The sequence below is a fragment of the Echinops telfairi genome, unplaced genomic scaffold (genome assembly GCF_000313985.2).
Source record: "Echinops telfairi isolate 266 unplaced genomic scaffold, ASM31398v2 ScPeMD7_23;HRSCAF=83, whole genome shotgun sequence".
Taxonomy (NCBI): Eukaryota; Metazoa; Chordata; class Mammalia; order Afrosoricida; family Tenrecidae; genus Echinops; species Echinops telfairi.
In genome coordinates, this window is record NW_022103920.1 from 51,278,161 (window position 1) to 51,305,792 (window position 27,632).

At 39.6% G+C, this 27,632-nt stretch overlaps 1 protein-coding gene across 1 annotated transcript in view; it reads right to left on the minus strand.

The window, feature by feature from the left end:
* Positions 1–27,632, minus strand: part of SEMA3D (semaphorin 3D) — a 244,665-nt gene that overhangs the window by 104,334 nt on the left and 112,699 nt on the right. Inside the window, exon 3 of the mRNA XM_004702630.2 lies at positions 21,941–22,101. Within this exon, the coding sequence (XP_004702687.1) occupies positions 21,941–22,101 (161 nt within the window). The remainder of the gene's footprint in view (positions 1–21,940; positions 22,102–27,632) is intronic.

Below are 27,632 nucleotides of genomic sequence, written 5' to 3' on the forward strand. Positions count from 1 at the left end.
TTAAGACCCCAGACGCTATATCTTTTGATAGCCGGGCACCATCAGCTTTCTTCACCACATTTGCTTATTCACCCACTTTGTCTTCAGCGGCTGTGTCGGGAAGGTGAGCATCATAGAATGCCAATTTACTAGAAGAAAGTATTCTTGTGTTGAGGGAGTACTTGAGTGGAGGCCCAATTCATATTTATTTTCAATAATATTTTCAACAAAACAAACTGAAGCTGTGCATTTAGACTTCCCCAGATGGAAGACAAATAAATCAAATTAACTGCATCTGTGGGAGGAGATGACAGGGACGCTCAATATCCCTAGCTAAAATGAGGTTAGGGGCTGATTGTGGAATGGACCACCAATTGTTCATATGCACATTCAAGTTGATCGTGAAGACAATAAAAACAAGTCCAGGAGAGCATGTACACACCTTGAGTCTGTCTCACCTGCATTGCAAGAGCAGCTTTGATGCACTGAACACTACTGAGAGAAGATGGGGTAAGCTGGAGAAGGACCTCAACCTTCATGAAGAAACCAAAAGGTCATCCCAAAGACAGGAAGGAAAGAAAATAGCGACGTGGATGTCAGAAGAAACACTGAAATGTGTTCCTACCAGTAGAGGCACTAAGGCATATAGGAGAAATGATGAAATCCAAGAGCTGAAAAGAAAATTTCGAAGAGCAGCTCCAGAAGACAAAGCCAATTATTATAATGAAATGTGCAAAGGCTTAGCCTTGAAAAACGGAAAAGGAAGAATTCAGTCAGCAATTCCGTTTGTCATACTGTCTCAAGCTGCCATACTAAACAAGTCTATGGATAAAATATTTAGCGAATGAGGAAGCATCCAAAAATCGATGGAAAGAATACACAGTCACCATACCAAAAAGAATTAGTTGACATTCCAGCATTTTAGAAGGTAACAGCATTGAAGGAAGAAGTTCAAGCTGTACTGAAAGCATTAGCCGACAATAAGGCTCCGGGAATTGATGGCACACCAACTGAAATGTTTCAACAAGCTGATGAAACACTGGAAGCATGTATTGTCTGTATCAGAATATTTGGAAGACAGCTACTTGGCCATCTGACTGGATGAGATTCATTTTTGTTCCCATTCCAAAGAAAGGTGACCTAAGAGAATGCTTAAATTATAAGACAATATCATTGATATCACATGTAAGTAAATTTTGCTAAAGATCATTCAACAGTTGCAGCAGTACCTTAACAGGGAACTGCCAGAGGTTCAGGCCAGATTTGGAAGAGGAAATGAACCAAGAGCTATCATTGTCAATGTTAGACAGATATTGGCAGAAATCAGAGGATGTCAAAAAATGTTTACTTGTGCTTTATTGACTAGGTGAAGGTGTTCATTTGTGTGAATCATAACAAACTATGGGTAGCCATGAGAAAAATAGGAATTCCAGAATATTTTATTGTACTCATGTAGGACCTGTACATTGACAGAGGCAGTTGTGTGAACAAAACAAGTGAAGACTTCATGGTTAAAAAATCAGGACACATGTGTGCCAGGGTTCTATCCTCGTACCTTACTTGTTCAATTGTATGCTAAGCAAATAATCAGAGAAGCTGACATATATGTAAAAGAATGTATGTCAGGATTGGAGGAAGGTTTATAACGACCTGTGATAATGCAGATGAATCAACCTTGCTTTCGGAAAATGAGGAGGGCATGAAGCACTTGCTGATGAAGATCAAGGATTGTAGACTTTCTTCTGGGATACGACTCGATGTAAAGAAGTCCAATATCCTCTCAACTGGACTGGAGGTAACACCATTATCAGTGGAGAACAGACTGAAGTTGTCAAGGGTTTTGTCTTGCTCACGGAAGCCGTGGTCAAGATCAAATGACACAATGCTTTGGATAACTGCCGCACACGACAACTTTGTAATGTTGAAAGCAAGCATGTTATTTTGAGAATGAAACATGGTATTTTCAGTTGCCTCATAAGCAAATGAAAGTTGGACGTTGAATAAGCAAGACTGAAGAAGAATGGATGTACTGTATTTGAATTGTGGTGCTGAAGAAGAATATTGAAAATACAATGAACTACGAAAAGGATGGAGAAACTGCTCTGTCATGGACCAAATGTGGTCAAAATGTTTCTTAGAAGCAAAAATGATTAGGCTTTGTCTCACATACCATGGACACGTTGTCATGCATGAACAGCCCTTGGTGAAGGAGCCCATGCTGGGTCAAGTAGAGAGGCAGTGAAAGAGAAGAAAGGCCCTCCATGAGAGATTGTCACCGTAGCTGTAACAGTGGGGTCACACGTAAGAGAGTTGGCGAGGACTCCATAGACCTGGGCAGTGCTTGGCTGTGTGGTGCACAGAGCTGCTCGGAGTGGGAATGCACTGACCACAACAGCCGAACGTCGTCTTACTTTTTGTCATTCACCTTCAATCCTATACTAGCTAGAACTTCATGAAAATAGGAATTATCCCTGAAGCATTATGATTATTCAGTACAGATTTTAAGATAATTTCACAAAATTAATTTTAATTTTTAAAAAGTAATACTAAAACATTTAAAATAGGAGTCTTTTTAATTTTTTAGACACACTGATAATAAGGAATTGGGATTCAAAAATAGAATTAATTTCATCATAGCAATTTAAGAGATAACTAGTTGTCTTCCAGACACTAAACATTTACTCGAGAGGAAAACAAAACAAAACAAAAAAATCACTGAAGCTGTGCCACATTTACAAGATGTCATTTCAATTATGACTTGTAGTGAAATTTTCTTTTCCTTCCTACCTAGTCATTTGTACAAAATGTTTATGGCTTAAAATAGCTCTATTGGTTCCTTGTTGGTAAAGGTTTTTATTTCAATCTCTTGATTAAATCTAAAAACTAAAAATGTGGGGGATATAAAAAAATTCACACTCATTTACATAAGGTCATCTGGAATATGTTTAAGTAACATTTTCATTTTTTGTAATATTTTGAAGTGATATTTAAAGTATTATATATAAAATAATACACATCAATACATAAGATAGCATTACAATTTCAGTGTTTTCTAGTCAAACTGTGTGTGTGTGTGTGTGTGTGTGTGTGTAGCTGCGTGGAGAGGAGGAGATAAGAAGAAAAAGAGAAATAGATGCACAGATGTCCAAAAGGACTTCAAAACATTCATGGAAAAATGGAATTAAAAATAGTGGAAATGTTCCACCATATTTTTAAGGTTCTCTTACAGAAGGAGATGTTGTAATGCTAACTCTGAAGATTATTTCAGGATCGCTATTTATAATTAAACTTGGTGACACTGTGGGATAAGCATTGGATTGCTGATGCAAGTTTAATAGTTCAAACCCACTAGATCATTGTTACGGTTTAATATGAGAGCAAATTCTTATAGATCAAGTTGATAGTGGAAAAGTGCTAATGGAAACTAAAGTAAATAAAAGTATTAAATGTTCTCATTTTGCACTGATAATTTATGGGTTAGTGTTTTAAAACGGGTCTAGAACCTGCTCAAAACAGAATTTAAGCTAATCCCCATGTTCTTTAATTTACTGACTTAATCACATAATTATGTATTGTTTTTATTACATTTCACAAATGATCATTTCCAAAGGATTAATTTTTGTATGGTACACTTGGCAAGCTCAAAATGTACAGTCTTCAAAAATGTACATGCACCTTTATTTGTATGTAATATATTTTTATTTCAGAGATGTAGAATATAGTTTGGCAATGTGGAAGATCATTCTAATGAAATGTACATTGTTTCCAATCCCTCCTTCACTGAGCTATAACAATGTATTCTAAACATATCTTTTCAAAAGAGATGTAATATTAATTTTCATAAGAGAATATATTTGGATGCAAGATTTAATATTTTATTCTAATTTTGCTTACTTATCCGTATCCAAATAAAACAAAGATATTTTTACTTCATTTTCACAAAAATGAATAGGAAATACTTTAAAGGCCCTAAGGATTACTATTTCATTCATAAATTATGTAATCCATTAGCAGTTATCATTTAGTAAGGTGAAAATGTCAGACAATTTATTTTTAGTCATTTAATGTTAGGCAAGTTACAGAAACATTCATATAATGATAAGGCCATATAACAACATCCAAAGGAAATTCTAATTATATCTACTCTCTGTTCCATCTTTGAGAAGTAATTTAATTGACTGGAGTTAGCAAGTGCAAGGTCAGTCAAATACCCTTTGGCTTAATTCAGAGATGCCAGAACAGAGTGCGGCATAAGAGGAAGCTAGGAATTTTTCAGAGATCCTAATTATAGGCAAAAATTTAGGGCCCTAGACATGCAACTACGTGGTCATCTTTATCAAAGAACACTACCCAAGTTGTAGAATGGCTGTGAACATTTTTTGGGTGGGGTGGGGAATGTTACTCTAAAGTGCAGTATGATACAAGGGCTTTGTTAATGCCAAGTCCCAAGGATCCGTGCGGTGGATCTGAGCTGCAAGGATAGACAGGGAGGAAAGGTCCACTACATGAGCCTAGGGAGAAACTGCTGTAGACGGCAAGTTTAAATAATCAAATTTGGAGACTTCAAAAAAATGCCTATCAGGACAGGTCTACAAGTTTTTCAGAAAATGTCTTTACCTCCCAAAATGGAATTCTATGCACCAAGTGTAATGGCCCTTTATCACTTTTAGGGAAGAATTGTTTCCCCATTTTCTTTCCCATCACCTCGGAAGCCTCTTTTGCATTATACTCTCATTTATACCAATCTGGACCCATTTCTTCTGAAAATAAATTAACTTCGGGATTTTTTTCCCTAAGTGTAAAGCTCAATGAGATGAGCGGAATGGAAAACCGTGTATGCAAGTCCCTAAGGCACACTGCTTACTATTAGCCCGTGATCTTCCTGATCTGCAGCCACACCTTGAAACAAAGAGCCTGGTCTCTACTAAACGAACGGACGGCCTTTAAACAAACCTGAAAGTCAGCATTGCTTGACTCCTCGCAGTATGCCAGCTAATGCTTCTGAGCAGTATTCTCAGGATGAATTTGGTTTCCTTGACTACACCTGCCCTTCTTGGGGTGACCCTTTCTCATAAAGAGGCCTTCTCATAAAATTTTAACATACCTTCCCCAGTAAGGCCTCTGATAAACATCTAAAGTGGTTCCCCATGAGCTTCTCCTTTTATTTTCTTTAAAACATGAAAAATTAGGTGATAATATCTGTTTCCTTTCTTCTTCTCTATGATATATTAAAGGCAACAGAAGAACAAAGACCTAATTTGTCTTCTTCTTATATATATACTTCTATGTGCTGGGAATATATATTCCTAGACACAAACACATATACTAAATTGGTATATATTTTTACTTAATATATATATACATTTATATAATCTTATAAAGGCAACAGAGAGCAAAAACCTAGCCTGTCTTGTTATCACATATGTATATACATATGCTTCTAGGCACTGGGAATATACACACACACACACACACACACACACATATATATATAATGTATATAAATATATACATATGTGTGTCTGTGTGTGTACATTCCCAGCACTTAGAAGGGTAACAAGGACATAGTAGGAGCTTAAGAAATACATAAAGTCATCATGGAATAAGAAAAAGAGAAATGCCAACATATCATAAAATTAAACTAAAAGATGAGAAATAAATCCACAAAACTTCAGGAATTTTAAACTTGATATCCAAAGACTCTGTGGATGCATGTTTTTCATTTTCAAAATGAGTAGTGAGCTCGTATAAGGTTCCTGGGTGAGTCAAACTGTTTGCTCTTGACTAATAACCAAAAGTTTGGAGGTTCAAATCCAGCCAGTAGTGCTACAGAAGAAAGGGCTAGCTACTTTCTTAAATCCCAGCCATTTGTAACCCTATGGAGTGGAGTTCTAACTTGTGGGGCAACTATGAGTCTAAACAGATTAGAAAGCAATAGGCTTAGAGCTCTTAAACTCGATTACAGTCTTTAAAAAGTTTATGAATCATGGAAGTTTAGGAAACATTGACTTTGAATAGACAATCTTTGGTCAAGGAACATTGTCTACTTCTTCCTGCCCCCATTAGCACCTGACGCAATCTCATGCACAGAGCAAGTTACTGATAGTTATCAAAAGGTGCCCTGAAGAATGCCTCATAAAACTGCAGGCATAGAAGGAGCTCTTGTCAGTGTGAAGGCTGGAATTGGAGCAGTCTGACAAGATCCTGGCGGTCCATTACAGAGACCAGATGGAACCTGCACATCAGCGGCACCCGGGCTGGAGAGCCAGCACATCCATGAACAAGCCAATTGTTTCGCCTCTGGGGCTACTAGACAGCATGTGCTCAGCAGGCATTAGGAACAGATTAATCACCAGGAAACTAAGCAGGATGCCATATATGGAAAGATAATTTATTAGGATGTCCACATGGTTTGCAAGTGTTTATATTGTCTTAATTTCAATTATGAACTAAGAATAAAAGAGTACCAATTTTGTTTTAACAATAACTTGATGAAGCTGTGAGATAAGGTATTTATTCTAAAAGGTTTTTGTTTTGTTTTTTTCCTTAAAGATAAAGCATTAGACGGGAATGTCTCATTCAGCCATAGAGAGGATGAATAGAACTGGAGTCAGAAGGTCATTTTGATTTTGAAAAGCATGTCTGCTTATACTCAATATAAAGCCAGCAAGTGCAGAATCCTCATGAAAGCCCTCTGTTTTAAACTTCCTTAAGGAAAAGCGAATAATAAACCCCTTTAATGCCATGGAAAAAAATTAAAACCCTCAAACTCACTACCATTAAGTCCATTTCAATCCATAAAGACCCTAAAGGACAGAGAACTGCCCCAGTAGGCTTTCAAGACTGCAAATCTTTCTGAGAGTAGAAAGCCTCCTTCCCCCAAGGAGTGGTTGGTGGGTTTGAACTGTTGACCTGCGCAGCCCACCTTGTAACCTATACCACCAGGGCATCTTTATGTAAAGTTACAAAACCATCTACCTAACTCTATTTTTGTCATAAAATGTATGCTTGAAAGGAAAGGCAGAGTTTGGTGAAGTTTAAGTAATTTGAGTATTTTGTTTCAAAATCCTATACCTAAGTTTCACATTAAATAAAGAGAAAAATATAAAAATTGCGTAATTTCTGCTAACTAGAATAGAAAAAGAAAAGAAAACTGTGTAATATTTATAATGTCAAATGATGTGTTAAATTTATGAAAAAAATTCATACTATTAGAGTTTCCAAGTTCTCACATAGCATTTTATCTTTAGTTTTTATCCCATGTTTCTATTTAAATAATACTGGCTTTATGAGAGGAAATGGCTTAAATAACTAAATGTGTACATTTCTTACAATCATGTAGAACCTAAATTTTATTGTAGCAAGATGAAATAAACTTTCCCAGGCGTAGTCCATGAAAATAATGGCATTCTCTAAGACTATCGCATCATGTGCTGTTTTAATTTATTGTTCTCGCATTATGAAGTTCATAAGATAGCTTTCTATTTTATCCAAAAAAAATATTTAGTATTTTATTACATTTAATTAAAAGTAAAATATGTTTTCACATTAAAACAAACTTGAACTGAGAAAGAAACCATGCCAGTAGTCTACAGTCTTCAACAGTATAAGAAGTTTAGCTACTAAGTTTTGATGGAGTTTGCTCAAAGAAGATCATGACTTGTGATTAGATAACAATCTTTAACAATCAAGTGGGTAAGATGACACACACTGTGGAGACTGGTCCTCCTCTTTCCTCTGCCACTCCTGTTATCGCCCAATGGGCACATGAACAAAGTGGACATGGTGGCAGGGATGGAGGTTATGCATGGGCACAGCAACATGGACTTCCACTCACCAAGGCTGACTTGGTCACTACCACTGCTGAGTGCCCTATTGGCCAGCAGCAGAAACCAACATTAAGTCCAAGATATGGGACCATTCCTCCAGGAGATCAGCCAGCAACTTGGTGGCAATTTGATTACATGGAACCCTTTCCATCATGGAGGGGGCAGCATTTTGTTCTTACTGGAATAGACACCCACTCTGGATATGGATTTGCCTTCCTTGCACACGATGCTTCTACCGAAACTACCATTCATGGACTTACAGAATGCCTCATCTACCAACATGGCATCCCCCATAGCATTGCTTCAGATCAAGGAACTCACTTCACAGCTAATGCAGTGTGACGATGGGCCCATTCCCATGGAATCCACTGGTTGTTTCATGTTCCTCAATCCACCCTTGGTGGATTTTGAGATCCCTATTTATTTTATGCATATAGACTTAAAAAATATTTTAAATGAATTTATTAGAAAAGGGTAGAGATAGTAAGCATTATTTCAAAATAAAATAAACTATTTAAACCTTAACTTTGAGGTTTAATAAAATATGGATTTGCATACTGTTATCTAAAATCTAGGTTTTAGCAGGGTTTTTCTGAACTCTTCAGAAAAGCTGGCAAAGAAGATGTAAAACAGAAGATGTCTGATTAGTATTAATAATATTTAGAGGTATGATATTTTAATAAGAGCATAACGCTCTCCATGAGTCTGTTTCTGTGATTTTAGTTATATACCTCAGGAATAATAGACAATGAATTTGCTCATTTTAGTGTCAGGTAAAGCAACGTTCTTTTAGGATCTCATTTTACAGCATAAGGTTTAATCATAGCAAATTTTAAAATGGGATGTTAGCTTAAGATGTAAATAATTTTCAAAGTAAATCAATAATTTAGCGCATTCACCCATGTCTCAGCAATAAGATAGTTGGAAACAAAAGCTCAGAAATGTTCCCAGTGCCCTTGAGAAAGACTTCCTTTTTCCTGACACCTGGGCCACGAGTCCTTCACTTTTCAGGAAAGAGGAACCAACCCAAGCCAACCTACTGCCAACGAGTGGAAGGTGTCAGGAGAGGGACCTTGGTGGGCCTCCAAACGTTCTTCCTTTTGGACATACATTTTTGTGTGGCCTGTTCTGTATAGGGAGAGAGAATGACCGAGGAAGCTCACAAAGACCAGAGCCCAGGTTGGTGGTTCAATTCAGATCTGTCTGCACTTCCGGGTCCTCTAGAGAAAGGAATGCGGATGGCTCCCTGTGGAATGGCATGAGGTCTCTAAGGTTCTGTTCAAGCAGAATGAGTGGACAAGGAAACAAACACCTTGGCGGTTGTTTCCATGACTGTCTGCGGATGAAGAAGGAAGACACCCCAGGCAGAGGACAAAGGCAGGCACCCTGATCCGGTGACTTGCAGGTCAGAGAACTCCAGAAATGAGGAGGGGGAATTTACAAACTCACAGAGATGCCTATGAAAGAAACCTCTGAGGAGGCCAGACAGTCAATAATCAAAGTACCTCTGACAGGGCCAGTCGGACATTACCAAGCTCAGGAAGGGAAAGGAGAGCACTAGGTGGGGACAAGGGAGAAAGACGTTGGAACATCTCCCTCATGCAGGCCTTTCTCACACAGCATGGCCAAACAGTCCTGGGGACAGCCAAGGAGTTGAGTTAAATTTTAAATGATGTTGGAAATTTCATTACATTAGGTGGGCCCTTTTAATTATAGTTATATTACAATGAATATATCCTGTTGATTAGCATTGGGATGCTAATTAAAACCTATGCTTTGATTCCATCAGCTTCTCTATGGAAGAGAGATGCTGCTGTCTGCTCTGATAAGGATGTACAACCTCAAAATCCCTATAGAAGAGTCTACTCTATCCTATAGGGGGACTATGAATCTCTATGAGTTTGCCATAGACTTACCCTACAGGCCCAAGAGAGGACTGAGCCCGGCAGAGGAGATCTATATGGGAGGCAAAATTAAGTTGCTCTAAGATGATACTGAATTGTTATAACAGCCACTGTCAGATTAGTAGTTAAAATGCAAAAGCTGTTTCCAGAGTAAGCTTATTTCTTATTAATTTCTTCACCTGTCCCTGCAGCTCAATTAAAAAATGTTTGAACAGTATGATACAAAAGTAGTACTTACTTCAATAAAACATTCCCTTTGTGACCTGTGGCTTGGATCCTGAATTAGGTAGTGTTCTGCCCCGCATCTTTTGAACTAACTCCAAACTAGGTGGCACTTGCAAACAGAATAATACGACAATTCATCACTCTGAAGCCCATCCAAGTCACACGTCCAAAAAGAGATTATTGGTCATTTATGTATGCTGCCTCGTAAGCGTTCGTTAAAGAAGAGTAAGAGAAAGAACGAGCGGGAGACTTGTGGCTTGTTGATATTGCTACTGACACTTACATGAAGAGAGGACTCTGGATGTGATACGGCTTACTGTTTATGCATGCTGGTGTTGGAGAGGATTCTTGAAGGTACCACGGAATGCTAAAGAACAAACAGCTCTGTCTTGAAGAAGCACAGCCAGAATGCTCCTTAGAGCATACTGTGGATGGGATGTCAGGAGAGGCCAGTCACCGGAGAGAGACGTCGAGCTTGATAAAGTGGAAGAGAAATGGATGAACTGACATACAAGGCTGTATGAGCTCAATCCCTCACACGATGGAGCGACATAAAAGGCTGTAACAGTGAGCTCACACAGACCAGCAATCGTGAGGACAGCAAGGGACTGGGCAGTGTTTAATTCTGCTGTACGAAGAGTCTCCGAGAGTTAGAACAGACGTCACCGTATGCAACAGCGACGTTGCTAGAATTACTTACGACTGTTAGAGCATTTTGCTGGAATCAGAGTGGCAGGTGCTATGTATTTGTTTATGAGATAAGGGTCATTTGTTTATAATCTATAAGTCCTTGAACCAGACTGTACAGATTTTTTAAACATCTTCACCATTATGGTGTCTACACTGAACAGATGTCTAATACATCACTTTAAATGGATTTAAATGTCAACCTATAGTTGAACATCTTTTTCATCAAGTTTTAAAGTTCTTCTTTTAGAAACTTCCTCTGAAGTAGGATGCTGACGACCGGAACAAGGATATTCAGTTTCCTTTACTTAAACTATGAGCCATGTCGACATTGAGGGGGAGAAAACACACCATGCCGTGCCGTCTCCCAACTATATTGTCCACCATCCTGAATGAAGTCCAAGGAAATAATACAATGTATGCTCCAAATCTAGTGTAAAACATCTGTACTTAACACCACCCAAGTCCTCTCACTGCCGGAACACAGATTCCAATACATGGTGACCCTGTATGACAGCAGAAGTGCCCCAGCGGGTTTCCGAGACCGTGGCTCTTTATGGGAGTAGAAATTATAGCCACTCATTTTCAAAGAGTTCAAATCACCACAGAAGTGCCTCCCCACCCCCTTCTGCCCCTGTTCCTTGAATTGATAGTATATGTTGTTGATCTCATTATTTGGGACATTATTAAACATTTTCTAACTTGTCTTTTAACCCATTTAATTATGTTTTCCTTCTCTTCCTAGTTAGGGTTTAGCAGTAACACCATCTGAGTTTTATATTCTAATACAAGATGTTTCGTACTAATAGTAGGTATTCAATGAATTTTAGTTGAATAAGTGACAAAGAAACGCTGACTAAATAACAGGGAAAATCCATCCAAGTGTAGTCACTGAAAAAATATTCTAAATTTTTCTTCTCTAATGCAAATTTGTTTCTAAGCCAAAAGACTGAGAAACTGAATCAGTAAAAACAGTAGTATTTTAGATATAATTTACTCAATATTCAAGAATGTTTGTTACATTCATTTACTTAGTTTTATGAAAATATATTCTCTGTATATTCTGGATTTAGTGGACAATATTAAATATTACAAGTACACAATAAGAATGTGTTCTTTAAATTTTGAGCTTCATTGCAAATCTTTACCCCTTTCAATTATGCCACCACACCAACAACAATGACAATTTTGGACAACAGAAAGAGATAGCCTGTTAGCAATACTAAAGAAACCTGCAATAGAATTGCAATCAGAGAGAACTTTTACCGAGGTAACTGAAGGCTTGCATAACCAAGAGAAGCATTTATAAAGGTTAGCATATTTTTAAATTTGTACCATGAAGGGTGGAAAAAATAATTATTTCAAGGATTTTTTACTGGTAACAAATACTTTTAAAGAAAAATAAATCGTTCCTGGTAAGACCAGCTAAGCTAATCTTTATAATACTCTCCAAATAGCCAAATAAAATTATTTTTTTAAGAGGGGTATTTGGGTGGGGGTGGGGTTGGCTAACAAAACTTTGATGTTTGCCTCAGTTCACCTGAGTTAATAAGAAAAAAATTCAAGTCCCCAAGAAAAAAATTTTTGTTGTTGTTGTTTTCCTTTGATTTTTTTTTTTTACAGAAAGCGTGTTTTCTATTCCCGTTCTGTAGTTGTATCCATCAGAGTACTTAATTTCTGAACATTCTTCTATCGTAGGTAATTGATGAATGTAATCACATTGTAGTGATCCAATCTAACTTGCAATTTAAACAACTAAAAGAGGCCTATTTTCTTGTTAATGAAGTGTACAGGAGGCAGCTGTTATTTTCTCCCCTTAGAATCAGAATAAGGGATGGATTGTTCTGTAACTCAAAAATAAGGGCCCATCATAGTAAATACAGATCACATATCTTTTTTTCCCTTGAAATGTGATCACTTGAGTTGTAGCCAATTCATATGGTCTTTCTAGGAATCATTCCTTATGTGATGTACATAATTCTGGACTCAATGCCCATGGCCATCATCCCATTTTGGAGGGCATTCTCTACTCATGGACAAGACTGGGCTACTAACCAAAAAAGGTCAGTAGTTCAAAACCACCAGCTGTACTTTGGAAGAAAAAGGAGGCTTTCTACTCCTATAAATAGTTGCAGTCTTAGAAACCCAGACAGGCAGTTCCACTTTGTACTACAGGGTCACCAAGAGTCAGAATTGATTCAATGGCAGTGAGCTTGGCTTAGTTGAGGGTATGAACCAAGTCACATCCTTGTCATTGAGGGAATCTTTAGTCTACCTTGATAGAGAATATTAACCGAGTCCCACCATTTGTTTCCTTGGGGGCATCATTTTATTGTTGTTAGGTGCCATCGAATCAGTTCTGACCCATAATGACCATATGCACAACAGAATGAAACACTGCCCAGTCTTGGTATTGTCTTCACAAGTGCTCCCACGGCTACGCCTTGTTGGCCTTCCTCTCCTTCTCGGCCCCTATCTCACCTAATATGACGCACGTCTGCAAGGACTGGTCTCACCTGACATGTCCAAAATATGTAAGACAACCTCTAGCCACCTTTGCCCATACGGACCACCCTGGCCTTTTTTCTTCTAAGACCGATAGGTTTGTTCTTTTTGCAGACAATGGTACTTTCATTGTTCTCCAGGACAACAATCCACATGCACCGATTCTTCTTTAGTCTTTTTAATTCAATGTCCAAATTTCACATGAATGTGAGGCGGTGGAGAATACCATGAGCTGGGTCAGCTGTGCCGTAGTCATCAAAAGTAACATCCTTGCTTTTCAACATTGTAACCAGGCCTTGTGCTGCAGATTTACCCCGTGGCACACTTCTCTGGATCTCTTGACTGCTGTCTCCATGAGCGTCGATTGTGGATCCACGCCAGAGGAAACCCTTGACAACATCAGCTTCTTCTGTTTATCATAACGTCACCTATTGGTCAACTAGTAAGGATTTGGTCTTCTTTACACTGAGCTGATACCGATATAGAAAGCTATAATCCTTATCTCCATCGCTAAGTGCTTCAAGTCCCTCACTGTCAGCAAGCACATCGTGTCATCTGCATATCCTTCTTTCATTCCTGATGTCACTTTCTTTTTCATATAATATAGCTTCTCTGATTGAATAAAGATGATGAAAGGATAAAACCCCATCTTATACCTTTTCTGATATTAAACCATGCAATATTCCCTGGTTGAGTTCACACAACTGCCTCTTGATCCACGGTAGCGTCTTTAAGGCTGTTTTACTACGGAGTGCATCTGAAGGCCCGGTCCTTTGTTTTCCTTAGGCCGGATATAAAATGCTGGCACCACTGTATAGTGCCCACACACTTGCCTGAATAGCTATATTCTGTTTCCTCATTGAGATTTGTTAAATTAAAAAGTCCTGCTGTGACTTTTGGATACTTTGGCCTTCTTGCATTGAACTCTGCATTTGGCTGATTTCTGTCTGACTTTTGGCTTTGAGACTGGACAGCACCCACCACCACGTGAAACGTTTCCTCAAAGTACAGAGAGTTTGGGACATTGCAGGGAATCACAGAACCCTGGGACACAAGGGCATATACCGAAGGGAGGAGCGGGGCAAAATGGAGCACAATAGCATCTTGGAAGAGTTGGACATTGGGAATATCTGTGATCTCCAACCCCTTGTTGTTGGTATTAATTATTCTATAATAACTTGTTTCTACATCTCTTCTGTCTGATCCTGATTTTCCCACCTTGGTTACTTGTTAGGGAAAGCGATATGAAATCAATGCCCCTGTCTCACTGGTCTGTCACAGGAGGGCTCTACGGACTTAGTCTTGACTGAAGGAAGGCTACATTTATGGTAACATTCTGGAAAAACCTAGCTAGATTTTTGAGGTGAAACCTCCCAATTACATGTACACACTTTCTTTAAATTAATCTAGTCTCTATAGAAAGAGCCTTGCCATTCAGAAAAGAAACAACTTTTTTCTTTCTCTAGATTGTGTATTAAAAAAATGAGTCAATCTCATTTTATTTCCTTTTTCCTTTCCAGATAGTGTTCCTGCTCGATGAAGTCTAATTTTCATTTTCATGCTGTGCAGTCATTTACTGGTTAAATCCCTATTGAAAATCTACCTGCACCAGAGTAAGGCTAATTAGAAAGTTGCATCAATTATTTATGACCAAAGTAGCTTTGGAAATGATTTCACGTGAGTGACTACTTTGGCATTGCCTGTGGCAAATGTGAACTGATTACGGCTATTGGGTGATTGCCTGGACTTAGTTTTCACAAGAGCACAACAACAAAACTCCAAGTAAGACATGTATTTTAAATATTTAGACGTAAATTAGAATACTTTCTATAGATTTTAATTTTTAATTTCCCAGGCAACAAGATCCCCAATTGGTCACCCATGACTCAATTATGTGTTGTACATTGCTTTAACCTAAGAAGTACAACGTACATCTTTCAGACCCTCATAGCCCCAACGTGTGGTTTCCTCCAAAGAGGAGTTTGGAACTTTGCCTGGGGGCCTTGAGCCAACGCAAACCCTGGGGTCTAACCACTGCTCTGGTACTGCATCTAGTCACCTACTCGCCACTGTGGAGTACCTTTGAGCACTGGCATGGCTTATATAAAGTTAAAAAGTGGGTGACCACATAAACATACATTCTTACCTTTGCTTACAAAAATAACCCTCTAAATCCTCCTATGAATTATATACTTTATAAAGATTTAAAGACATTTCAACTGTGTAGAAAATATCTAGTAGAGATATTCTAATCTTATGTGTTCAAATAGCCAACTATTTTAATAACACCAGAAGATAGATTAATATTTCATAAACATACAATTTATTAAACATTAGCACATTTCAAGCATGGAATATGGCCAAAGAGAGTAGAGGATTTGCTTAAAATAGTCACAGAGTGAAGGTATGTGACCAGAATTGATTTTCAAGTTGTGATCTAATGTATTCCATTCAGAGACACAGCTATTTTCTTCCAGTCCTTGAGGGCAGAGAACAGCACAAGAAAAAAAATCTCCCTTTGCACTCTGAATGGCTTTTTGTTATTATACCAAAAGGGAGACCTCTGTGGAAAGTGCTTTTCTAGCTATACAGATGAAGCATCTCGCAAACCCCGAGGGTGGTTCTCCCGCGTCCTCTAGCCTCGCTAGGGGTCAGCATTCGGTTTGAATGTCCTTTCAAGAGACACTGCAAAGTGTATGGAGATTGTTCTTTGTCCATCCCCAGATATGGTAGTTACTAATGATCACTGAGTGATGTCATTGCTATGCCCTCCTATAAGTATGAACATTTAAAAGAGAAATTCTTGAAGTTAAAGGAAAACAACAAAACACATGCTTAACAGCAAGTAAGAGGTCTGGGTTCTGGTCAATACGGCATCCTAGATACACGCATCATACACAGTAACAACCCTGGACAAACAGACGTAAGAAAGTAAGTAAAAGAAGACTTTAAAAAAATCCCTTTGATTCATAGAAAATTAAATACAGAATTCAAGAAACACACTGATCACCAAATAGGAAAGAAAATTAGAATAAAGCAAGTGGAGAAACAGATTCATGAATCTCCTACTGGTACTGGAATGGCATCAGACACCAGCTGGGAGCAAGGAACCACGGAAAGCAACGGCAAAGAAAGCACACTCATGACAGAGTCTGCACAAGAGCCCCGCAGAAAGGACAGTGGGTACAATACCACAACGCCGGGGAACCGCTGAGCATGGGACTGGTCTCGTTTTGAAGCCAAGAAACCCCAGAGAAGTGCCCCTACAGCAAACCCAACAAAGAGAATTATGGGTCCTTGCATAAATGACAGAAAGTGCAGACAGGGCGTGAGACTTGCAGGAGAGTCAAGAATGGGAACAGAGGGGCAGGTGAGGGCTCTGGCCACTGAGGAGTGCAAGAAGGGAGACTGTTGGAAATTAGTGCAAAGACGATTTGTTTGTGGAGGCATTTGGTCATCTTCACAAGAGAATTCAGAGAAAAGTCAGTAACAGAATAACAACAGATGCCTCCCTCTCAGAACTGGTCCAGTGTAAGCAGACACCCTGCCTGCAAGTTGCTATATCATGTGCCTAAATAAGAGGCCATGGAGTCAAGGGTCAAAGGTCCTGTCACACCCACCATCTTGTCAATGACACTCAAGAGACGCTAGCATATGCACGCAATCTTGCCAGGCAACCATTACCTCTCTGTGGTGCGAAGGTCCATCCTGAAGGTCACACGCCATGCCCCGCCTATTTCCTCTTCCACAAAGTGTAGGAGTCCCATGATGATGCTTGCCAGAATGGCTTACACTCACCAACCCCATACTGGAGACGCATCAAATAAATAAACACTACTATTGGGTCAATGCCCTGACTCATAGTGACCCTATCAGACAAGGTAGAGCTGCCTTTTGAGTTATTGAGGCTGTAACTCTTCATGGAAGTAGAGAGGCTCATCGTTCTCTAGAGGAACAGCTGGTGCCGATGGTTCCAAACTGCTTCCCTGGCAGTTAGCAGCCCAATGTGTAACCGCCCTGCCACCGGGGCTTCTCCTTAGATACAGGCAGTTCTGAAATCTCTGCACAACTCTGGCCATCCTCACCACCGGCCGTGAGGTCTAGGAGTCCTGTGCGGACAGAGGGTGGAACCACTGTGATCCGCTCTGCGCTAAGAAGGCTTCCGCTGATATCCACAGGCCAAGCGATGAGGACCAGGCATTCCTTGAGGCACAGAAGGTTTGCACTTTCATTCACACCCCGGCCACCTTCACTACTTCTCTCGGAGGTGCAGGAAACCTGCGCCTGCTCTACTCTGATTCATCCTGCAAGTTCAATGGTCACCATGTGTTTTCTCGCTGCCACACTGCTGGCTGGAGAAACAAGACCCCCCTCTCTCCACCCCTGCCACTCTGGCTACACCTACACCTGTGACAATAATTCAGGCGATCTGAGTGTCCTCCTCCAGCATCCACCCAACTTCAATGTTGCACATCCTCCACCCAGTTTCTGCAAGCCTTCCTTCCTTGCAATGGAATCCCTTGCTACTCCATCACCTATTGAGACTCCAACTTATGCACAGCAGACCTACCCAATCCTTTTGGATGGCACTCCCGCCCAGTGGATACAGAGACTACCCTGCATGATTTCTGGGGTTGGCATCAACTTTGAGCACTATCCCGGAAGGTGCCTATGATTTCACGATGGGCGTGCAGGCACCCTGACCACCCAACACTTGTCATCTACTATCAGGGGAAGAGCCTATTTTCTCATCTCCACTTAGCCTGTTGAGGGAACACGAGTGGGTCTAACCCATTTGGAGAATTCACACATGGGTGAAACCCACCACATCCACTACTGAATGAAAATCCCACAGCCAACTGCACACTTCTAAAGTCACACATGATCAAAACCACAACACCACCACGACTAAAATAACACAAGTGAAGAATGACACTTTATGTTTCCTTCATAGTTGACAGTTTGGCTGGATAGAGGATTCTTGGTTAACATGGAAGACATTTCAAACGGAATGAGAAGAAACAAAGCTCCAAATAATTTTTTTTTTTAAAATGTTAACTACTATATAAGAAACATATATATATATAATCACTAAAACATATAAATGTATTAATCAATAGCACAACTAAAATCATAGGAACAAAGTAAGATGGCTTAAGCAAGTTGGCAAAAAAGAAGGGCAGAAAACCTTTCTGGTTAAGAAATGGTAATATCACTACCTGAGCCCGAGTTCAAAGGACATATATGAGATCTTCAGAGAGCAAGGGAAATAGAGACAAAAACCTGGAGGAATTCAAAGAAATAATTCAAGAACAAAATGATGACATAAATTAACAATGAGAGTCTATCTAGTGACAACAACAGTTTACCCTGATTATTAGCTCAAAATAAGCACATAGTAGTTGAATGGAATCAATTGAAAAATAAAAAGCAATTCTAATTTGTATGAAAATACATCAGAGAAAACAATTAAGTAAAATGGAGAAAATCTAAAAGTTATGTGGATACTGTGAAGAGGAAAAATATGTGCACAATAGGAATTCCAAAGGCGGAGAAAAAAAGTGTAGAAGTAACCTTTGAAGTTTAATTGGCAGAAAAATGGCTTACTATCAGGAAAGAAAACAAGGTTTACACTCAAGAAGCTCACTTAAGCCAATACAGCATAGAGTTTATAGTGAAGGGAAACTATTTGATATGGTTCTTCTATCTGTAATCAGTTTAACTCCCACCAAATGATTGACTGGGACCATGCAAATAAGGTCTAGAAGGCTCTAATTCAGGAAGTGGTCACTTTGCCATTCTTCTGGATTTAAAAGTGAACCATCTCAGGGGCAAGAACAGAGAAATACTCTGACTTCAAGAAAGAAGAGCTCCCAGCCGAGCATGTGTGAGATCTTTGGCTGACGTGGCTAAGGCATTTGGGGTACCAGAGGCCACAGCACCAGGATCATAAAAGAGAGCAGGGCATTTCCCAACCCACGGACTAAGCGAAGTTGAGAGAGTTCCAGTAGTAGGCTCGCTTACAGAGCTGGTGGCCTTTAGGTGACTGTCAGTGCTAAAGGAGATTTGTAATCCTTGCCCAAGTAGGGCAGAGACTGAGGGGGGTTCATGTGGTTTAGAGACTGAAGACCAGAGAGAGGAGTGGTTATCAGCACATCTAAGAAAAGACACTACTGCAGGCAAAAGGGCTATGTCCTAATTGTTTTCTGAGGCTGACTTGTGAGAACCTTAATAAACTTGTTAACTTCCTTCGTAAACCTCCATATTCTTGTGCGCTGTCTATGAGTGCTGTGTGGCCACTGCCATACATGATCAAGCCCAGCAGAGCAGTAGACTGCAGGGGGAGGACGGGTGGTGTGAAGACACGATAAAGAGGGTGGAGGCATGTGTGATGGAGTGAGATGTCTTAATGTGGCTCTTCTACCCAAGCTTTGAAACTACTACCAAAGGAGTAGGTAGGACTATGCAAATAGGATGTGTATCATACTAATAGAGGGGATTAGCCAGTTTCCATTACCACCACCCTGGCTATAAAGATGAGCCACCTCTGAAACAGTAGCAGACAGAGGAATCTCCTGAAATGGCACAAGCCACCAAGACCAAATGCATCAGGGACTATGACATGGAGACTCAGAAGAGACGCACCAAGATGATAAGGTACCTTCTCCTCTTTGGCCCGAGAATATGGAATTGTGGGACAGGACAACAGGCAGACTAGATTCCATGGAGGCAAAGACCAAGGGGTCATGAGAGACTTCGAACTGGAGAGAGATTTACCTACCAGGTGGAGAAGAGGCTGAGAACTGGAGGGAGACTTGGCTGAAGAGACCAATGAATATGCATATACTTCCTGTTTGCTGGGCCTGACTTGTGGTATCCTATTAACTTCCCTAATAAACACCGTTCATGTGAGTATTGTCTGTGAGTTTCATGTGGGCATCGGAATGGATTATCAAGCCCAGGATATAGAGGAGGCATAGGAGGAAAATTTGTCATCAGAGTAGGTAAAGAAGGATGGGCCATTGCTATTTAGCACAACATGTATGACTTTTGCCACATAGGAATCATCACTGGGCAGATGTGGAGGTTTTTGTTCTTCCTACCGTGAAGCTATAGGAAGTTTGACATGGACCCCACACCATTTCTTTAGACCCCAAAGAAAGTCCCTAAGATAAATTATCATAAGACTATAAATCCAAAGGCAAAAAAATAATTCTGAGAACAGTTCATTAAAAATGAATGAACACACACACAAATTTAAAAAATTTAAAAAATTAAAATGAATGAACACTTATTAAGTGGCAACAATAAGAATAAATAGTGATTTCTTAGTAAAACAAAATCACAAAAGTTGTAAGGCAATAGGATGACAGTCATAAAACTAAAATAAAATAATTGTCCAACAGAATCATATGTCCAGAAAACATGTTTCTCAAGTACAATGGTGAAACTACAACATGGCTAGATAAACAGATCTTATGAGAGTTTGTAAAAGAACTGTAGACAGTCCTCACAGAGACATTAAAAGGAACCCAGGAGACAAAGAACCTATGACATTGGACAACAACCTAAGATTCTGGCACATCATCACATCACCCAGATCAATATCGGTAAGAATATGGAGCAATTGGTACAAAAATATGTTTTGTTAAAGAAGGACATTTACTGTGTAAAGTCTTACCTAAACGTAATAATCTATTATTAAAGATAAAAAAGAACAAATAAACTATTATTCATCTCTGCTTACAGGTATTTGGTATTTGCTAAAGTACTAGCTGAGTCTTGCTGGCACTGTGGGTTAGGCTTTGGGCTGCCAGGTAAAAGGCTGGTGATTTAAATGCCCCAGCCGTCCACAGGGCATGAGGCGGTCTGCTCTTGGGGAAATATAGCTGCGGAAACCCTATAGAGGGGCACTACGAGTAGAAATCTATGGCAGTAGCTATAGGACTAGCTAGACATTACAGTAGACATTTTAGTAACTGATAAGACTAAAACGCGATAGTTTTGTTTCCTGCAGTGTTCCCTGAAAGGATATGAGAAAGCAACAATTGCTCTTTGAAAGTTTAGAACAACTGTGCTTTATTTTATTTCCCCCGCCATCTAGTAGATGCTGAACCATGGCAAGCCCCTGAGAGTCGGAGTAGAACCGAGCTCTGTAACATGCTTACGTCCAGGGGTTTGTGGAAGGAGATTTCTAGGTCGTTCCTCCCAAGTGTTCTGGGTGGACTCCAACTGCCCACTTCGCCAACAGCAGCCAAGCACATTAGTCATCTGCATCACTCGGAGACTTCTATTTATTTTGAGTCATAAGATTATTCTTTGTGAGTCCTTAGTAGGGTCATTATTCATCCCCTCTGCTTGCATGCCGTGAGGCCATAGGAGAAGCCTGTCTGAATATGAAGTCAGTGTGTGGGGAAAACAATGCGCTGTTCAAATGCTATGAGAGCACAGGAGTCATTGAAAGTGTGTCTATCTGTTAGTTTAACATTCAAACACTAATGTTATCTTTGGCATTAGTAAAGTAAATTCATTTTTCAAAAAAAATTCAACCATAAAATTTGCCTTTCTATGGTATCAACTCATATACATTTAATTACTTTTATGAATCAGCTTTTCAAGGATTTAGTGTTTTACCCGTTCGCTGTACAGAACCTGTAGATAGACTTCATAAAGTTTTAAAATGCCTCTGTTCTGTTGTCCAATGTATAACTGAACTACTGCCTTTGACATTGAATCATTTGATTAGGGCAGAAGGAAAAGACACCAGCTATTGATAAATGAATCGAATCAACTATCCATAAATCATCTGACCTTCTTAAAATTTGTGTTTAGGTCCGTCAGACTGAGGAGGAAGATGTGGTCCTTGGCACCCAGGAGCAGCCTGCCCCTCTCCTCATCTAAGAGCAGCGTCTGGAAATCCAGTCCCTCCGCGGAGCCCAGGAAGGGAATGCAGCTATTTGAAAGCAGCAAGTCTACGGGAAAGGAAGAGAGAAAAACACTTTAATGAGGTAAATATTTACTTGGCTCAATACACATACTGTCCCATTTGTTAAATACAAGTATGCAGCATGGAAGTTCCAATTTAGAAATATGAGAAAATATATACGGTTCTTACCATATACTCATTTAAAAACAGATGCAATTTATTATATTTGCATGTTGTTGAAGAAGTACTTATTTAACATATAAAAATACAGGATCTTAAAGCAAACAGATAGCATGCAGATATAAAAACTATCAAATGCGAACTATTTTACCACCCTGTCATAGTAGATGGCTACATTGTTTTGCTGCATATCCCAAGGTCAGCATTTCAAAACCACTGGGCACTCTGTGGGGGAAAGACAAAGTTTTCTGTTCCTGTAAAGAGCTACACTCTCAGAAATCCACAGGTGTAGTTCTACTATATCTTATAACGAACACACAGGCGTCGTTCTACGAACACACAGGCGTCGTTCTACTATGTCTTTCAACGAACACACAGGCGTCGTTCTACTATGTCTTATAACGAACGCACAGGCGTCGTTCTACTACGTCTTATAGGATTGCTACGAGTCCGCATAGACCCAATGGCGGTGAGTTTGTTTGTTTTCTTGGTGAGTAATTCAGCGTGTATATAATAAGCCCTGGTGATGTAGTAGTTACGTGTTGGGATGTGACGTGCATGGTCAGCAGTTCAAAACCACCAGCAGCTGGGCTTTCTATAGTTGGGGAAACCCTCAGGGCGTCACAAAGGGTCAGCATTGTCTCAATGACAATGAGACCTATAGTAACATTTGCAAACTGATGAAATTAATATATTTAAAGTAACTATCACACGTGAGTGGAAAATCTCAGAAGATTTTGTTGTTGTTGTTATTCTTTCTTGCTCACTCCCATTGATAGTGTTTAGATTGATCCCTGTGCTTGGAAGATCTCACTATTCTTATTTCATATGCACCAGGAGATAAGGCAAGAAAAGAAAATACATCCAAACAATAAATGATGAAAAGAGATATGACTTCTGACCCAGAAATCAGATCAGAATTTTAAAACCTGGAAAGACCTTAAAATCAATTAATATCTATTCACAATTTTATATAAATAAAGGTATTTTATCTTAGGGAGGTGAAGCTACATGGTCTAAATCCCAAAACTCTATGGTAGCAATGCTGACCACAAAGACTACATTTCTATTTCCATTGATCTCCTTGAAACATCTGGAGATCCTAATTCGCTGCCTCATTTTAATTGCTGTATGGACAAAATCATATCTAAATATAACTCTTCAATAGAGTTTACCATAGACATTTACCATCTCCTCATTTCCTCATAACCCTAGAGTATTAAATAGAAATATGAGTCAGAATTGACTGATGGCAGCGAGTGTGTTTTTATTTTCATCATTCATCACTTAGATAACGTCAGGAGATGTTGCTGTTGGGTGGCCTCACACTCACCCTTAGTCACATCTAGATCTGAGACCGAGGAGAACGCCCGGCAGGATGGCCTCGGCTGGAATCCTGACACAAGCACAGCTCCACGGCTCGCTCCTGGGGAGCTCACGGCGGAGGGCAACTGCTGATCTTTGGGGTCATCATCAATGTCTTAACCACAGTGCCACCCGGGCTCCTGACATTATACTGGACCTTAAAATCCAGCAACTATTTTAAAGCAACTCGTTATTCATTTGGGAAAAAAATTAAAAAGAGACTGTCTCAAAGACAGACTTCAAGATACTTGACACAGCCATTTTAAAAATCACATTTTAACCTCTATAAAATAGAAGTCTATGTGTCTTTGGGTAAAAGGGTATGCATGCCAAACATCAACTGTGGATTTTATTATTTCATATTCTTTAGCATTCCTTTCCATCTTTTTCTAATTTACAATGGATAAGTGAGATTTTCCCTGGTCACTAAGCTAGATTTCTGCCTTAGTTTTGACAATTAGAGATAGTATGCTGAAAAAGGTCTGATATAATTTTAATTCTCAAGTGAACTTGTTTTTAGCCACCATAAATATATTACTCATATTTAAGGATCCTACTGTGTGTACACTGGATAGAAGTCTAAACTTTGCACCAATTGTTTTTCTATTATGCCACATATAGCTTTAATCTTTTCAGACCAGAGATACTGTGACCATAATTTTAGTAGTTCCGAAAGGGCAGTGAGGCAATTTTTGCAGGGTCAATAGCCGATAAACATTCCAAACTGATCCCGATCCTAAAAAGAACTGAGGAAAGAAGGATGGAACAGATACACTGTACTAAATACATATATATATTTATGATATAAAACTTTAACAACAGCATACGTTTGACACAGCCCCTCATTCAATCAGCCAAATCTGCACTTCCCATGGGAGTTCCCTGGCTTAACAAATAAAAATGAAATGGGTAAGATGGAAAGTATGTGAGGGGATTCCCAGGGGTGTATCTTGAGCCAAATTAAATCCTGATTATTTCATATCAAGTGTCTACAGATAACAGTCAACGGTGTAGAGCCATGTACTGCAGTGATACTTACAAAGTGAAGCATGCTCAGCGTAAGTTAGAGAAAGACTTGGGTTACAGCAGAGCCTCACGACTCCCTGGTGGTGGGATCTAGACAACTCACTCAGTAGATCTATGTCTAGCTTGTCTCGTCTCTAATGAGACTAACAGTAGAAACCATGGCAGAAGCCATGGCGTAAGGATTAAATCAGTTAATATATAATTGACATTAGAACAGTGGCGGGCCATTAGTAGGCCACTGGAGATCCCCTTGCAGAGGGGTCTCGGGGAGGAGACGAGCCAGTCAGGGTGCGATGTAACAATGATGAAAAATACAACTTTCCTCTAGTTCTTAAATGTTTCCTACCCGCTCCCACTACCATGACTCGAATTCGACCTTGCAAGTCTGGCTAGACCAGAGGATGTTGGGTACAGATAGGACTGAAAAAACAGGGAATCCAGGGCGGATGAGCCCTACAGGACCAGTGGTGTGAGTGGCGATACAGGGAGGGTAGAGGGAGAGTGGGTAGGAAAGAGGGAACCGATTGCAGGGAACTATATGTGACCTCCTCCCTGGGGGACGTACAACAGAAAAGTGAGTGAAGGGAGACGTTGGACAGGGAAAGATATGACAAAATACCCATTTATAAACTATCAAGGGCTCATGAGGGAGAGGGGAGCGGGGAGGGAGGGGAAAAATGAGGACCTAATGCTGGGGGTTTAAGTGGAGAGGAAATGTTTTGAGAATGATGAGGGCAATGAATGTACAAATGCGCTTTACACAATTGATGTGTGTATGGATTGTGATAAGAGTTGTATGTGCCCCTAATAAAATGATTTTTTAAAAAAAGAACAGTGGCTGGAACAAAGTGAGTTTTTATAATTATTAATGATAATAAAGCTGACATATCTGAAATTTTATATATAATCTATTAAAAACATAGCATTTTCTAACTCATTTAATTCTCATCATAATTAAAGGAGGTAAGTTGTATGTTGTTCTATGAACAATACCTGATTAAAAATGTTTAATAAATATTAACTATTATTTTGATTACTAGTAATAAACTTCAGTTTAAGTCAAATAAGTTCCACTGAAGAAGAATACCATCACATATTCCAACAAACTATATTGGTGACTAGATTATTTCCATTTTTAAAAATATTGAAATGATATTTTAAAACTATTCATTCCAGAAATATTTATAAGTATATATGTATATATGTGAGTAGGCCTCAAAATTTGTGGAGTTATGTAACTAAACAGAATGGAATTTTTCTACAAACTTTTGAGAATATATACCTCAAGAAATGGAAAGAAATTCTAATAAATTATACACAAAATCTTAACAATGATTCAAATAATTACTTGTGCAGCCTCCTCTCAAGGAAAGCGTTGGTGAACAGGCTTGCGGGATCAGTAGAAGTTGGGCAGGGATGAAAGGAAAGTGTAGCTCAGGCAGAAAGAGACCGAGATGAACATGAGTATATATCTCACCCCACACTACACTTATTTATACCTATCTACCACATGCTTTCTAGAGTGCGAGGGTGTCTTCGAAGCAAAAGCAATGTCCTACTTATCTTTGAATCCTACTGTTTAGCTCAGAGACCGACACAAAAGAAGTACTGGATAAATATTTGTGGAAATGAAGTCATTCCGTGTGACTGGGACTTAGAGACTATGTGAGAAATGACGCTGGAAGAAAGGTAGTGTCCACAGAGCTAGGGAGGGGCTCCCATGGCAGGCTGGGGAGGGGTCTTGATACCTGGGACTGGCAGGGACAACATATTGTATGCAGGGAAGTGACAGAGACTACAGGGCGTGTTACAAAGATCAGTCTGGCTGCAATGTGGAGCATGGTGCGAACGGAGAATGTGAAGGCAGTGAGCCTCCCCAGAAGTCTGAAAGACAGTAAGACCCTTTCTTTTTTTTTTTTTTTTCTTTTTTTAACATTTTATTAGGGGCTCATACAACTGTTATCCCAATCCATACACACATCAATTGTGTAAAGCGCATTTGTACATCATTCTCAAAACATTTTCTCTCTACTTAAACCCCCAGCATTAGGTCCTCATTTTCCCCTCCCTCCCCGCTGCCCCCTCCCTCATGAGCCCTCGATAGTTTATAAATGGGTTTTTTGTCATATCTTGCCCTGTCCGACGTCTCCCCTCACCCACCTCTCGGCTGTCTGTCCCCCAGGGAGGAGGTCACACACATTTCCATGTAATCGGTTCCCTCTTTCCTACCCATTCTCCCTTTACCCTCCTTGTTTTGCCACTCACACCACTGGTCCTATAGGGCTCATCCATCCTGGATTCCCTGTATTTTCAGTTCCTATCTGTACCAGTGTACCTCTTTGGTCTAGCCAGACTTGCAAGATCGAATTCGAGTCATGGTAGTGGGAGCGGGGAGGAAACATTTAGGAACTAGAGGAAAGTTGTATTTCTCATCATTGTTACATCGCACCCTGACTGGCTCATCTCCTCCCCGAGACCCCTCTGCAAGGGGATCTCCAGTGGCCTACTAATGGGCTTTGGATCTCCACTCCGCACTCCCCCCATCATTCTTAAGGAACCTCTGCTGATGAGAGAGGAAGATAATTAAGAGGCTGGCATTTCTTTCTTTCTTCTTCTTTTTTTGGGCCTATTTATACAGTGAGCAAAATTAATTCAAAGCCGATGTAGTCATTTGCTTTATTTTCTTTCAGCATAACTAATTCTATCGGGTTTAGTTTCAAATAAATTTGAGTAGGAAAAACAGCTGCAAAAATAGCTGCTAACCTGAGATATTATCATTTCCAAATGATTTAATGCTGCCTTCTGACAACGTCAGCATCAAAATGATTCAAAGCAAGCTTCACCAACCCTTTGTAGCCAAACTAAATAATTAGCCTTAGACATTACATGTAAAATGTCTCAGTCTGACGCACACGTTATGAAAAGACCTTGGGACAAGAATTGGAACAGGTTCCCTCTTTCCTCCAAGCCGCTTATCTTTCTTGCATTTCTGCCAAGCCAAGCACA